This window comes from Sinocyclocheilus grahami, unplaced genomic scaffold, assembly GCF_001515645.1.
Source record: "Sinocyclocheilus grahami isolate Dianchi unplaced genomic scaffold, SAMN03320097.WGS_v1.1 scaffold731.1, whole genome shotgun sequence".
Lineage (NCBI taxonomy): Eukaryota > Metazoa > Chordata > Actinopteri > Cypriniformes > Cyprinidae > Sinocyclocheilus > Sinocyclocheilus grahami.
This window is the reverse complement of record NW_015505910.1, coordinates 150989-167644: the sequence shown is the minus strand read 5'-3', so window position 1 is coordinate 167644 and position 16656 is coordinate 150989. Positions and strand designations below refer to the sequence as shown.

Below are 16656 nucleotides of genomic sequence, written 5' to 3'. Positions count from 1 at the left end.
AATAGAAAAATATTTTGGTTTATGAAATTTTCAATTTCAAAAATATATTGAATTGAGCTTCACTGTTTACATATATTTAGCATAAATTGAAAGTATATTTTGGCAAATGTATTTTTGCCATACTGGATGATGAGCCTAAGAGACTTCTTTCACAAACATTAAAAATCTTACTGACCCAAAACTTTTGGACGCTAGTGAACCTACAGAAGATATTCGCTTTTGTCTATGAACTTTTGTATGAGGATATTAAAATAAAGTTTATTTTTTCAAATTCAAACTTTTCCTCTGTGTCTGCTTACCATTGCTATTAATATTGCTCATATTTAGTGTTAATGATCTGAACAAGCCTCTAACACTGATGATAAATAATGTACACATTTTTCATATTCTCTCGCTTTGTTTCCCTATTTCTCTCTTCCAGAGAATCTCTTTGGGAATTATATGGATAAGGGTTCTTTCATTGAGAAAGTGGGATTATCTGCCGCAGTCGAACCTGATTCCATACCGACCAACACCAACCGCTACGTGCTTGCGGACATCACCTCCTTCTTTACCATGCTGGTGGGCATCTACTTCCCCTCCGTGACAGGTAGAGTCTTCTCTTGACAGCCCTGATCTCATCCATCATTTATGATTATCAAGTCAAGTCAAGTCAAGTCAAGTCTGCTTTATTGTCAATTCTTCCACATGTACAGCACATACACACAGAGAATTGAAATTGCGTTACTCTCAGACCCTTGGTGCATACAGATAACATAAATACAGATTAAATACAAAATACAACTATACAAATATACAAATAAGGTAAAATGTAAAAATATATATATAAAGCACAAGGCATATGGCAGATAGAGTGCAAACCAGTAAAGTAAACAACAGTGCAGATATAGTGATTGTAGTGCAAAAAAAATGATTTGTAGTGCAAAAGAGCTTATTTAGACTGATTAAAGTGACAGTGTGTGTGTGTGTATTTGGGAGGGGGGAGTGGGAGAGATGAAAATTGACAATTATGAAAATTGACCTTGTGGATCAGAATGCATAAGAATATTCTACGCTTCTAAAATAAAGGGGGCTTTTCATAGCGATGCGATGTCACAAAAGAACCAAAACTTCCTTTTTAGAACCATTTTTAAAAACCTTTTTTCCACTATACATTTTTTGCAATGGAAAGGTTTAATGAATGTTCAAATGGAACTTTAGATGCCAATAATGAATGTTTCTATTTAAAAGTTTATATTAAAAAAAGTCTGGATTTTCCACATTTTAGAATACAAGTCATCAAAGCTATGAAATAACCCAAATGGAAGTACGGGAATGATGTAGTAAGCAAACATTGTAGACATTCTATGATCTGTCTTGTTTTGAACAGGTATCATGGCTGGATCAAACCGATCCGGTGATTTGCAGGACGCCCAGAAGTCCATTCCCATCGGCACCATCCTGGCCATCACCACCACCTCCATCATCTGTATCCTCTCTTAGAGAAACACACACTGTGCTCTACCTGGTGGACACAGTCTGATATAACACCCTCCTGCAGTGCAGTTTATGATATTAGTGATCAAATATCACATGACTCATTTTAGTGATTTAATCAAATCAGTTTGCAAAAAGTCTCTGGCAATATTCAGTTTATTACAAACGAATCCTGTGTGGTTGTTGGTAAGTTTTTGAACGAACTGTCCAAATTAACCGATTCACTAAAACGAGTCAGTCTTCTCAATTCTAATATGCATTATGTAAGCCTAGTAATCACTCTGTGGAGAAGCCAAAAGCCTTAGAAACAATCAAACCCGCTGATACAGTTAATGTTTATCAAAAAACAATGTTCTTTAACTGAAGTATTCAGACATGTCCAGTGTGTTTCTGTTTGGTTCCTGCATCGAGGGAACGGTGCTGAGGGATAAGTATGTTATGTGTTTAAAATGTTTCTTGTCTCTCTTAGTTCATGAAAAAAAAAACTAGCATTTAAATGTTTAGAGTTGGTAAGATTATTAATATTTTTAAAAAGAGTCTCTTATTCTCACCAAGGCTGCATTTTGTTTAACCAAAAATACAGTAAAAACAGTAATATTGTGAAATATTAATACAGTTCAAAGTAACTGTTTTTTTATTTGAATATATTTTAAAATGAAATTTATTTCTGTGATGTGCAGCTGAATTTTCAGCATCATTCCTCCAGTCTTCAGTGTCACATGATCTTCAGAAATCATTCTAATATGCTGATTTGCTGCTCAAGAAACATTTCTGATTATCATCAATGTTGGAAACAGTTGTGCTGCCCAATATTTTTCTGGAAACTGTGATGTGTTTTTATTTTCAGATGAACAGAAAGTTCAAAAGAACATCATAAATGTCTTCACTGTCATTTGATCAGTTGTATGCATCCTTGCTGAATAAAACCCCAAACCATTGAGCAGTAGCATAATTCTTTGTGTATGTTTGTGCATCTCAGGTTTGGTGAGGCGGTCAGGGGGAATCTGGTGATCGGGACACTGGCGTGGCCGTCGCCCTGGGTCATCGTCTTCGGTTCCTTCTTCTCCACCTGCGGAGCGGGGCTTCAGAGCTTGACGGGTGCTCCGCGTCTCATGCAGGCCATCGCTCGAGACGGCATCGTGCCATTCCTCAGGGTGAGCCTGCACACATGTGATGAGTGTTTAGTCTCTGACTTTCAACATAAAGTCAGATTCACATTGTAGCTTATTCTGGCCAAGAGCTGCCAGCACTGACCTTGTGTTTAGCTGTTCATGGGCATTTGTGTGTGTGTGTGTGTGTGTGTGTGTGTGTGTGTGTCTGTCTGTGTGTGTGTGTGTGCGTGTGTCTGTGTCTGTGTCTGTGTCTGTGTGTGTGTGTGTGTGTGTGTGTGTGTGTCTGTCTGTGTGTGTGTGTGTGCGTGTGTCTGTGTCTGTGTCTGTGTCTGTGTGTGTGTGTGTGTGTGTGTGTGTGTGTTGCAGGTGTTTGGTCATGGAAAAGCAAACGGGGAGCCCACCTGGGCGTTGCTTCTGACCGCATGTATCTGTGAGAGTGGAATTCTCATCGCTTCTCTGGATAACGTCGCTCCGATTCTCTCCATGTAAGAGACGATACGGATATACAACGGCCTCAGAGAGTGTTTGCACATTTAAATCACACATAAAAATGACTGAATGTCTTTGCATTAGATAATACAGTTTAAAATTAAGTAGCATTCATCAGTGTTGTTATTGTTATCTGAAATTAAAACTATTCAAAAATGTTTTTGCCAGTTGAAATAAAGCTAAAATAAAATATAAATATAAAATATTACATGAAAACCAAAACTTAAATATAAATTAGAACTGTTGCCATGTCAGATTACTGGAATAAAATATGTTGAAGAATTAAAATGACTAAAACTAAGACTAAAATCAAAATAAATTAAAGATAAATAGAAATACTTAAAAAAGACACACACATAACAAAATAACTGAAACGTAAAAAACTCAAATTAAAATGAAAACTGTTCATATAAATATGAATTAACTATTAATGTATGTTATATAAAATTTTATTTTTATTATATTATATATAGACATATTTATATTCATGTTTAACAATTTAAATACAAAACTATTTAAGCTAAAATTGAATAGAAAATGGAAAATATGAAAATAAAAGCTAATTCTAAATAGTATTAAATTTAAATAATACTTAAATAACAATGATTTAATTAAATGAACCAAACTGATTTTTAGTAGTTTAAGGTTTAGTTTTAGTTAACAATATTACTATATTAACATTGATCCACTAAACAAAAACAAACAAACAAATACTGTCTGTTTGGGTCATTTTTGTTTTCAATAAATGTTATTTAATTCAATATTTTTTTACTATAACAATCACATTGAGACATTTTAAGTGTGGTTTAAGGGTCCAAACATTTGAGCCATAATCCCGGGTATCCGTTTCTGTTTCTCGACATTTTCGTGTTTGTTTCTCTCGTGTGGCGGCAGGTTTTTCCTCATGTGCTACATGTTTGTGAATCTGGCCTGTGCTGTTCAGACTCTGCTCAGAACGCCCAACTGGAGACCGCGATTCAAGTTCTACCACTGGTGAGCTCCAGAGCACCGCGTCTTGCCGTTTGCTGTGGCTTTACTCGTATTTGTACACTAACATTTGCCTTCCTGTTTTCCAACAGGACTCTATCCTTCCTTGGCATGAGCCTTTGTCTCTCGCTCATGTTCATCTGTTCTTGGTACTATGCCATCGTTGCCATGGGAATCGCCAGCTGTATCTACAAATATATTGAGTTCCGAGGGTAAGTGGATTGTGACCCGGAGTCGGGGCGGAAAACCAAGACGATGGATTAGAATTGAGTTTCAGGTGTTTGACCTGTCAGGATTTTTAGATCCCTCGTAATCCGGCCGGGGAAGAACAGCTGAAATCTGCTCCAGGATTTGATTCGTTGAGTGCCTTTCCTTTGGAAACACTTCTAGAGTCAAGGCGAACAGTGACCCGAGTCTTTCGCCGGAAATTAAAGACAAGGAGAAAATTGGCGGCAAGATTATGGAGTCTGAGGCTGTGTGCGGATTTGAATTCTTACTGCATACTGCGCAGTATATACTGCATGCTTACAAACAGAAGCAATATAAATAGCAGTATGCCTATGTCATCGTCATCATTTTATACAAATCTGAGTCAAAAAATGAGTCAAAATGCAAGGTCAAATTGTGTGCATTGCATTGTGGGATACAGTAGCTAGCACATGTACTAGGTCATCAAGGTTTTGCATGCAATCCAAAAAATTGTATGCAAAATAATAGACATATACAATATACTGCAGACATAGGCACGAGCACTCACGGAAAAAAACAAGATTTTCTCTATTCGTTTTAACCAATTAAAATATCTGGTGAGATTTGGGAACCTCTCTTATTGGTGGATCTCACATCAGGTCGTAATGCACACAAATGTCTTATTAGAGTTGCTCGTTAATGGAGTGGCTTTTGTTACGTTCCCGAAATCAGCCAGTGATCTTAAAAAGATATAAGTGTCAGATAAGTATGGTATTTCATACTTCCATGAATACTTCGTTTATATGGCAGTATGCTTTAAAGTCGGGAAAAATGAACAGGACATTTATGCATTTCCTCTGTAGATGTGTATCAACAGTTAGAACAAACATCTCTACTTCATGTACAAGGATTTCATCCAGTATACTTGTGCATCTGATTACATCTTACATGTGAAGGATTTGGTTTTATTTAAAACACAGAAGCATGCTGACTTAGCATGGACTCTGATTTCCGATTTCAACAGCTCTAATATTAAGTAATAAATAATGTCATATGCAGCCAATGTAAACTTTATTATAAGAAAAACAAAAAAAAGATATCCTTAAGTGTATCTGCAAGACTGTATCTGGTGCACATTTGGTATGGAGGGTGGACACAGTAAATCAGCATCTATGAATGCAGATATAGTGAAAGTAAAAAGTTAGAATGGCATTCTGAACATGAACAGAGTGTGTGAAAAAGATGTGTGTGTGTGTCTGTGCTGACAGGGCAGAAAAGGAATGGGGTGATGGAATAAGAGGTCTATCTCTCAGCGCGGCCCGCTTCGCCCTCATGAGGTTGGAAGAGGGACCACCACACACCAAGAACTGGAGGTAAAAAAAAAAGTACAAATCGCGTATGTATAAATTATAATAATACTATTATAAATACAGTATGCAATTGTATCATTTATATATTTATATTAATAGTTTTTCATCAATAGAAATAGGCTGAAATAAAATTTAATAAAAAAACATAAAAAATGAAATAAAAATACTAAATGAAAAGCTAAACTTTAAAAAAAAAAAAAGTTTCCTTGTCAGCTAACTGGAATAAAATATGTTGAAGAATATGTTGGACTAAAATAAAGACTTCAATTAAACAATAAATTAAATCTAAATAGAATTTTTGAAAAACACAACGTTAAAAACTAAACTTAAAATTCTCAAAACTGTTAATACAACTATTAATTAACAATTGATATAATTACATAAAATATATTTGATTTATTTTTTATGTGTGTGTGTGTGTGTATTATTTATGTAATCTACATATTCATATTTATATGATTATACTTAGGTAATATGTAAATATGTATTTGTTAAATATTGTATTTTTATACAAATAATAAATATATACTTATTTTAAACATGTTTGTATGTATTGTTATTTATGTATAAATATGGTTGTATATGTTTCTTCGATTTAATATTTGTAATTATTTATATATATATATATATATATATATATATATGTATATATATATATATATATATATATATATATATTTGTGCTGGATTTTAAAGGTACAGTATTTATGTTATTGGTCTTGTTGCGCATGTGTAAACTTTATTCTCAGACCTCAGATATTAGTCCTGGTCAACATGGATTCTGAGCTGAACGTGGAGCAGCCGCGTTTACTGTCTCTGACCAGTCAGCTGAAGGCTGGGAAGGGTCTGACCATCGTGGGCACAGCGCTGGAGGGAACCTACCTGGAAAACCATCCTCAAGGACAGCAGGCCGAACAGGTGACATTCACACAAACACAGCACGGCTAGTGAACTACCTGCTTAGACAGCATACATATTTATTTGTGTTCTAATGTAATTCCCCACTTTGTTTTGTGTCTCAAAGTCTCTGAGGAAGCTCATGGAGGCGGAGAAGGTGAAGGGTTTCAGTCAGGTGGTCATTTCTTCTAACATGAGGGACGCCACGTCACATTTGGTCCAGGCCGGAGGTTTGGGTGGTCTTCAACACAACACCGTTCTGGCCTGCTGGCCGCGCAACTGGAAACAGGCCGAGGATCATCAGAGCTGGAGAAACTTCATTGGTGAGAGGCAGAAGCACTGTTTCTTCCAATTCACTCTTATTTAAAGGTTCTGTGTTGGCACTGATGATTCCACGAAGAGCCTTTAACAACCATTGAACCTTTACTTTCCTCAAAAGGTTCTTTATAGTGGAAAAGGGTTCTGTAGATTTTTTAAATGTTCTTCGCACTACACTCATAAAAAATGTGACCCTGGACCACAAAGTGTAAATTTTTCAAAATTGAGATTTATGCATCACCTGAAAGCTGAATAAATAGGTTTGTTAGGAGGACAATATTTGACTGAGATACAACTATTTGAAAATCTGGAATCTGAGGGTGCAAAAAAAATCGAAATATTAAGAAAATCAGCTTTAAAGTTGTCCAAATGAAGTTCTTAGCAATGCATATTACTAATCAAAAATTAAGTTTTTATATATTTACGGTAGGAAATTTACAAAATATCTTCATGGAACATGATCTTTACTTAATATCCTAATGATTTTTGGCATAAAACGAAAATCAATAATTTTGACCCATACAATGTATTTTTGGCTATTGCTACAAATATACTCCAGCGACTTAAGACTGCTTTTGTGCAAATAAGGTTTTGTTGGCACCGATAGTCTTGTGGCCAGCGATATATAGTACTGTTGCATCCTGAGTTTGAATCCCGGCTCGAGGACCTTTCCCTCTCTCCCACTTCACTTCCTGTCACTTCTATACTGTCCTATACTAATAAAGTAACAAAACAGAAAATAAATCAAGGTTTCAAAAGGTGGTTTTCACAGCGATGCCATAGAAGAACCTTTTTTTTTGGTTCCCAAAAGAACCTTTCAGTGAAGTTAAACAGTTAAAATAACCATTTTTTATGGAAGCTTGTTTCTGGGAAAATAAAAAGCATAAAAAGGTAATTGTGACTTTTTATCTCACAAGTCATTATATTTATTTATTTATTTATTTATTTATTGTAATTAATTTTTGTACATACTCTTGAGTCAGTATGTAAGGTTTCACAAACACACTGCTCTGCGCTGCGGCAGCTGTTAAAGTCATTGCATCATATGTGTTCGTGCGAGTCTGTTCTGTGTTATCACAGCTAAACTATGAAGCTCTACAGCAGCCAGACTGAGCAGGTGCAGCTTCACATCTCATGCCACAGATGTTCACTGGTGAATTTGAAGAAGAAACGAGCGATGGTTTAATTCATTTGATTTGGAATGGATCCCAAAATAGTTACAGAAATAGACAGTGCTGCTGAATACAAGTGTTTAATTATCAGCTGATCCTGCTCGAGTATTGATTCTGTATAGATACAATCGATTAAGGATGGGCGGGATCAACAAAATCTCAATATGAATGAATGTAGGTTACAGTTTGATAATATAATGACTTTTACTGAAAATTCAACCAGAAAATGATTAAAAAAAGGGCATTATCATTTAGTTTTGTACTATACAAACTAAATGATAATGCCCTTTTTTTAATAATCCAGTAAATTAAATATAAATAAGAACCAATTATTATATTTACATATATCTATTATGTATTATGTACAGTATATATCTATTGTTATTGTTATGAATTATGTATTTTTTCATGTACGTGTGTGTGTGTACCATTATTTATATATGTATATATATATATATATATATATATACCATTCAAAATTAAAGTTTGGGATCAGTAACATTTTTTTATTATAATTTTTTTTAAGAAGTGTCTTATGCTCATCAAGGCTGTGTTTGTTTGTTTAAAATACCATAAAAGCAGTATTATTGTGAAATATTATTACAATTTAAAGTAGCAGTTTTCTATTTGAATATATTGTAAAATGTAATTTATTTCTGTGATGTGCAGCTGTATTTTCAGCATCATTACTCCAGTCTTCAGTGTCACATGATCTTCAGAAATACTTTTTTTAACCTGTGATACTTTTTTACTTAAAAAAAAAAAATAATTACAATTTAAAATTTTACTTTTGTTTTATGAAATATTAATTAAATATGTGCTTTATCTTTTTCTTTTTGGAACTTAAACTTGAAGACTCAGATTATGCATAGCAAATGAATAAGCATGACATCAGAGCCACACCATTAAACAAAAGTCTCAAATCAGTAAAAATAATACATTCATGAGTGTAAATAATAAATATAAACATGTTTTCATTACAGAGCTGGTAAGAGAAACCACCGCTGCCAGTGAAGCCCTGCTGGTGCCCAAGAACGTCTCGGCCTTCCCGTCAAACGGAGAGCGTTTCACAGAGGGTCACATTGACGTGTGGTGGATCGTTCATGATGGAGGCATGCTGATATATAACAGAAATTAAAAATAATGTCATACAATTAATATCAAAATCATTTGCAGCTACTTTTGTTTTACTTTTAATTATTTGTATTATTATTATTATTTTTTTATGATTGCATTTTCAGAAAAAGTAGCTGCAGATGATGGCAAAAATGTAGATTTGGATCAGCTATTCCTTATGAACTGTAGACTATATTTTCTTTGTTTTCTCACTGTTTCTGTACAGTTCTGTGAGTAACTCTAGTGCATATATGCATCTCTCTCCTGTATCTTCAGCATGACAGTGATATCTCAGCGTACACGTATGAGAAGACCCTGATGATGGAGCAGAGATCTCAGATCCTCAAGCAGATCAACCTCACCAAGACTGAGCGTGAACGTGAGGTACATGTCCGTCCTCAAGCATTCACTGTCAAGCTCTGTTTATGATCAAACATGCTACTCTACAAACTTGTGCATGTCCATTTTAAAAGCTTAGAAAGATTAAACATAGCAATGTTGACATTTTTTGGCTGGATGCTTTTCATTCTAAAAAGAAACATTTCTTTAACTTCAGTATTTATCTGTACGTCATGGAAAATATCTTTAACATAATATTACATCACAGGATACAAATCCAGTTCAACTGCAAGGCTGCATGTTGAACCTCATTATGCATGACATCACTGCATGTGGGCGGGGCCTCTCCTCTCATTAATATTCTCATCGTTCCTCCCCCTTCAGATCCAGAGCATCACTGACAGCTCTCGCGGGTCGATCCGCCGTAAAAACCCAGCCGCTGTCACGACTCAGCTGAGTGTGACAGAGGAGCCGGCGGCCAGCAGCAAAGAGGAGAAACCAGAAGAAGAGGTACAGCCAGCAATGCTCATCATGTCTTCAGATACCACAGAAACAAATAAATGGCTTTACAGTTTTCATTTTAGATGCCAATAACAGCCACATCGCTTGTGTTGAACATGCTGGGATCTCAGCTTGACTGTCTGGTCTGATATCAGTGTTTTTGTGATGCCTTTCAGAGTAATGGACACGGCAGAATCCATCTCTCTCTCTCTCTCTCTCTCTCTCTCTTTCTCTCTTAAAAGTTATTTATTTTAAATATTTTTAGTTATAAGAAATTCCATTTTAATAATTTAATTTGTATCAATTTGTTTAATTATTATTATTATTTTTTTTTATTATGAAAAAATGTCAATATTGCTATGTTTAATCTTTCTAAGCTTTTAAAATGGACATGCACAAGTTTGTAGAGTAGCATGTTTGATCTTTTTTTTTATTATTATAATTAAACAACTATCAATGGTAAATTATCAAATAATTTATTTTACATTTATTTCTTATTTTAATGAGAATACATTTCATTAATGTATATGGTAAATATTAATTTTAAGTTGTACTTTTAACTCGTCTTTTAATTTAATTCTAAAAGTCAAAACAATAAAAATATATATAATATAATTCATTATAAATATAACTAAAATGAAAGTAATCGGTCAATAAATAAGTTTGTTTTTAATTTTATATTTATTCATTTTCTTAATTTAATAATGATTTATTATTTAATATTATTCATTATGAAATAATGTCAGTTTCATTGAGACTGTAATAAATATAATGAAATACAATTAAATTAAAATGAAAGTAATAATGAAAGTCAATAAATACAAATATTATTATAAAGCAGTCATTTTCATTGTGATCACAATCTTTAACAAAATAACAAAATGATAACAAATTTGTTATTATTGTTGTGATTATTTAACTATATTGTTTATTTTTATTTCATAATAGTTTATGATTTATTATTATTACTTATAATTTAAATATTTATTTGTTTAATTTAAACTCTTTTCATCTCTATCTGATCATTAACGCTTTCTTTTCCTTCTCTTTTGCCCTTACATTCTCCATATGTGCGCATGTGCTGGTCCTGCCCTCTCAGTCTGTCCCTGTGTCCCCATCCCAACAGGAACAGCTCATTCATGACAAGAGTACCAACCCCCCGACCCCGGCCACACCGCAGTCCCCCAGCGCAGACGCCGAGACCCCCGGCACAGCCTCTTTCTTTTTTCCCATTTTGCTATAAAGAAAACCTCAATGTTTGTTGCATTTACAGACAAATCTGTATGAATTAGCTATATCATAGACAAAATCTATATTATATCACACCAGAAATGTCACAGAGCTATATACAGAGCATTATGGTATCTGATTGTATTGCCAAACTTCGATTTCACTCGTGCCGTGTGAAAGAAAATGTGAATTGTCAATAGAAACTAATATTGGTAACAATGTCACTTTAAATGCAAATGCTGCACTTTGAAACTTGATATCTTTAACTTCAAATCAAAGTTGGAATTATTTAATTGCTCGACTTTATATAAAAGCATCCGAAATCGCAGCGGTTTAAGCTACAGTTCAATTTGCATGCTTTCTTTGAGATGTGATTTTGTGTTACTGTGCTGTTGCAAGAAGTGAATTTGTGTGATTTAAAAAAAAAGTAGATTGCTGTCATTATCAACAAAGCTGCATATGGATCCATTTTGGGCGTCACTATAGTTACTAATCATTTCTGGGTCCATAAACAGCTCAGAATAGACTCTTGGTTGTCGTTTGGTAATTACGGTAATTCTGACGTGACGTGAACGCAGCATTAGATTGAGTTGTTATAAAGCATTATGGAAATCTGAACTCTATGCAGCGCGACTGTAACGCATTAGCCAAATCACAAAATGAGATTTCAGATGCAAAATTAACCCAAGATTGTTTGCAAAACGTTGTTTTGATCATAAAAAAGTAGATCAGAAAGTGATTCTATTTTTCAGAGCATAATGTTGGTTATGTGAAATTGGGAAATCATATATTCATTGCATTATTTATTTTTGTAGAGATGTAGGATATTTTATACAGTCTTTTTTTAGCAGAAATACCAACAACTGCATATATACATTTATATATATATATATATATAAACACAAATATATAGATACATATATATAAATAAATAAATATAACTTCAATCTCACTGGGAAGAAAATAGATACAGTAGTTTATTACAGATTATTTTATGTTTAAACATGGGAAAACCTCTCATAAGATGAATGCTGCTGCTAGTGTATGAATAGATATGGATTGTGCGTGTACATAATGCGAAAGATTAAATATTTAAAGTTATATTTACGAGGGGAGGGGCTGACGCTAAGATTGCATATCAGTTCTGGCGTTTGCATCGAAAACGACTTCAGCCTTATGTAATCAGCTTTATCATGTTTTATTTCATTTATTTTCTGTTAAAAGTGATAATTTAAAGTGACGACAACGTTCACTGAATCTAAATTAAACGCAAACCGTGCGTCGAACACAACGTATTTTTTAATATAATACTGCCTGTGTAGACTGAGCCTCTGATGACGTTTCGACAATTAGTTCACTCAACGATGTTTTTAACAAACCACTTACGATATGCTTCGTTTGCATGGTGTGTGTTGGAAAAATTTGATTTTCGTAATGTGAAAAGAGCAGTTCCTGGAAAAATGTCAAGGCAGCTTTTTCAGATTGTTGTCGCGACTCAACGGCAAGATGTTCTTTCGTGTAAACTTAGATTAGCGGGATACTGTGTGTTGTTGTTTTGGGTTTTGTACATAATATCGCTCTCGAGACACTGTAGCTACAGAGTCGTTGTTCCCTGATGTGTTTGTTAGGATGCTTTTAGTACACACCGGAAAAACGATTTTTTTTGTTTTCAACGGTAACGTGCAATATTGATTTCCATGGGAAACAGTACGTATGGCATAATTTTAGTTGCTAGTTCGCACACAAGTCTGCTTCTCGTAGAGTTCATCGGCATGCTTCGTATGCTAGAGAGTGCGTCACATCTGTTCTATGGTGGCTGAGATAGAAATGCACTTTATACGAGTTAACGTTATTTACATCCATGGTGACAGTGACGATTGAGTTGCCAGAATCATGAGCATGCCAGATCCATTTCAGCGCTGATGCCTCTAGCGGCGAGAGTCTGTACTGCATCGGCCATTCGGCCAAGTTATCGCAGACCGGACAGTTTTGTTTGCTGCGGTAACAAACTACCTGAAGATTGATTTTATTATGCTGTAAAACAAAACAAAAAATGTGTGTTTGCTGTTTATTTGGCATGAATTTCTAGCATTTCTTGTAATTAATGATGAAAAGAGTATACGTAGATGTAAAAAAAGAAAAAAGAAAAAGAAGATATATTTCTAATACGAATCACTGAGTTGATGTGGTAACATCTCCATTCCTCCCACTTTTCACTCCCTACGTCATTCCGAACCTACAAGCACTGTTTCGATGTGATCACCGTATAAAAAGACTATAAACAAGCGCTTCCACTGCTGGGCTTGGCTCTATTCAAACTGACAGTGGACACATTCACAATCTTTTTCCTTTCTTCAATATCTCACCATGAATACCTGGCTTGTGTGTAGCAAAAAAATAAATTGTGTATTCCTTCGCCAAGGAATATCGAGGCGTTCGACACATCTCGGAAACAAAAAAGGGCTCTGAATAACAGTCTGTACTTGGTTCTGACCCGCGCCATTGGATGTTCTCCAAAAAAATCATAAAAATGGGAATCTCACTTCATTTTATTAATCCTACACTCTCGGAAATAAAAGGTTGCTGCTGAATTTTAGGTTCTCGCTGTATGAAAAAGTTCTTGATGTTTTCTACAGGTTCTTCAGATCAGATTGGTTTTGGTTTCTAGGTTTTTTTTAAGCACCTGAATATAGTTTAAAAAGGCATTAGACTGTCAAACCTTTATTTTTGAGAGTTTACTCCCATGACATTTACCTCTGAGGACACCTTTTCTTGACATTCCAGTAACTTTGGTAAAAAAACAAAACAGTACAGCTCTTCATGCATGTGAGCAATGAACATGTGAAGCTCTGTGAAAGTCCAAATGTTGAAATCTGAATCAAATCCATCTGAAGCAGTTGAAATAGAGCCAGGACCTGGGTCCGTTGTCCTGTTCAACGCATGCACATTATCCTGAACAAGCTGATATATAAATATATATATAAATATAAATATTTAAATGTTTTGTGATATAAAGTATTACGATCATGCCAGTTTATTTCAGTTATTTAATTGTAAATGTGTTATTTTTACCAGATGTTTGGTGTTCTTGTTGTGCACAAAGGTATCTTAGTGTGAATGGATATTGATTGGTTAAAGGGGTCTATTTTTACTATAGGTAGTTTATAGCCAAGACAAAGACCATTTTGCTTTTACTACAGTTATCGCTGAGGTAATATATTTAAAGAAGAACTGATTACCAAAGTTATTTATGTTAACCTGGGTATGTGTTTAGTCTACTGCAAACTCATTCTGAATTAATTAAAAAGAAACTTGAGGGTTTGTTTTGTTTAGCAGTAAAATAATTTACTCCAGTTTGTACACATGCCTTAAATACACAATTTGGCAGCTATATGTTAACAAAAAAAAGTTGTTTTTTTATATATATATATTTCATCATTATTAATATTGTTAAAAAAGAACAAATCTCATTTTTAATTCTAGGGCCAATTTCAAACACTCAGATTAAGCTGAAAGGACTAAAAATATTCACTAAAATATCAAATGTTAGTGTTGCTCACATATCATTTGACTGCCTGAAAATGCGTATGCCCAATTTTATTTTCTTTAAAAATCCCTACTAATTTGATTAGAAAAGCAGATTGCATGGATTATTGCTTTATTACAGCACAACTGCAAGTTGGATATGGCTGAAGTAAACAATCCGAGACGACTATAAGGAAAATGTACAAACAAAATCCCACTTAGTCTTGGCTTTGCTTCTCTGAAAGGCAAAAATGTGATTTATTGAATAGCTCGCTTTGGGCAATTCACTGATTTCACGGTTTGCAAACGATAGTGCAGTTAATTCTAGATCAGAACATAAGTTTTACATGGAAAATGACTGAATCCCTCAGGCTTGTTTTTGATTCATTTGAAATGAAAACATTTTGTATGAACATTTGAAAGGGAATGCAGTGGAGAAAAAGCGATTTTCTTTTTCTTTTTTTTGTGCGTTTCAGGGTTTTATGGTCATATTGCCATGTAGTGTGTTCCTGTGTGTTTTTCAGTTGTGTGTGTGTGTGTGTGTGTGTGTGCAGTGACGTACACACAGCAGATCTGGGACCACATGCAAGGGCGGATGTGGGTCCTGTAAATATAGCAGAACTAGTTAGTGTTGAGGTGTTTATTTTTTGTGTCAGTGTAAGTTGAATATTTTAAAAAGATAAATAATGAGTATTATCTATTGTGTTTCATGGTACATAAAGAAAATAATGTAGTTTTATCTTACATTTCAAATGCTTTATTATCTCTATGGCTTCTGCAAAACTCCCATTCCATTTTATAGATCTGTCAGTACAAAATGCAATAAATGAATACCATTTTATTACGGATTACACGATTGAGTCTTTATTCCAAGCAAGTTTTCAAAGGCTCAAAATCCTGGTCCTGAGATTCTTCAACGCACCACATTTTGGATGCCATTTATAGTACACACCTGAATAATATCATCAGCTCATTAGTAGAGACTCAAAGACTTGAACTGCTGTGATTTAGTTACTTTTCTGAGGAGGTTTTACTGTGAAAACTGTAAGCTAAAGAACTGGAATTGCTGAAAATATCCAAACAAACGTCTAGACTAACGAGTAAACCTCACTGTTGACTAGTTAACCATCTTGAACCCAGTTCCCTCTCATGTTGGGGAATCCTAAACATTTCTCAAAGTCAATTCTTTTTTTAATTTTCTTTGTTTATCGGTGCAAAGTCAATCGATTCAAGATGTCTCGGGAAAGTGTTCACAGAAGTCCTCTGGCCTTCCTAAAGAGCATTTGTGGCTGGATTTTGGAGCAGAGACGGTAAGTGTTGAGAAATACTTCCTCTGTGAAATACTGTTTATATTTGTTTAAACAGATTCACATTGTAGTAATAGTGTTTTAATTAATATTGCCAGTTTTTGGTTACCTTTAAACAACAAGGTTGAATTTAGCATTTCGTGTAAACCAGGCATAACCAGCAACAACAAAAAAAATGTCTGCACTAAAAATTAAAATGGTGCACAATGCCAATCAATCACAGCCATTTAATATAAGGTCACGTGGAGCAGGATTTTGGAGCAATTGATATTTCACTGAGCTTGGTTTACAGCACAGCGTGCTCTGCTTTATATGATAAATTTTGGAAAAATATAGCATGTAGTCTTGGGTATTGCATGCACACAGTGCGGCATGCTATTTCTGCAGCATAAATACTAAGCAAAAACTTATTGACATGGAAGAACATGCTTGATCCCATCAATCAAGGCTGGAATACACTACTTAAAATCTGAACAGATTTTAAAATGCTAAGCATCATACACTTGCAAATTAGAAAAATGCTGCAAAGAAAAACTTGTTACTAAAGAACTTACAGTGGGGGAAAAAAAAAAAAAAGTATTTAGTCAGCCACCAATTGTGCAAGTTCTCCCACTTAAAAAGATGAGAG

At 34.4% G+C, this 16656-nt stretch overlaps 1 protein-coding gene across 1 annotated transcript in view; it reads left to right on the top strand.

Annotated features, from left to right (window-relative positions):
• LOC107560501 (solute carrier family 12 member 5-like) overlaps positions 1-11209 on the top strand; it is a 151270-nt gene extending 140061 nt beyond the window's left edge. The window contains exons 9-23 of the mRNA XM_016244702.1: positions 422-589; positions 1370-1468; positions 1850-1907; positions 2456-2630; positions 2955-3073; positions 3972-4070; positions 4157-4276; positions 5522-5626; positions 6373-6541; positions 6648-6843; positions 8994-9126; positions 9353-9356; positions 9403-9510; positions 9850-9975; positions 11066-11209. Coding sequence (XP_016100188.1) covers positions 422-589; positions 1370-1468; positions 1850-1907; positions 2456-2630; positions 2955-3073; positions 3972-4070; positions 4157-4276; positions 5522-5626; positions 6373-6541; positions 6648-6843; positions 8994-9126; positions 9353-9356; positions 9403-9510; positions 9850-9975; positions 11066-11209 — 1823 coding nt within the window. The remainder of the gene's footprint in view (positions 1-421; positions 590-1369; positions 1469-1849; positions 1908-2455; positions 2631-2954; positions 3074-3971; positions 4071-4156; positions 4277-5521; positions 5627-6372; positions 6542-6647; positions 6844-8993; positions 9127-9352; positions 9357-9402; positions 9511-9849; positions 9976-11065) is intronic.
• Positions 11210-16656: the final 5447 nt, after the last annotated feature.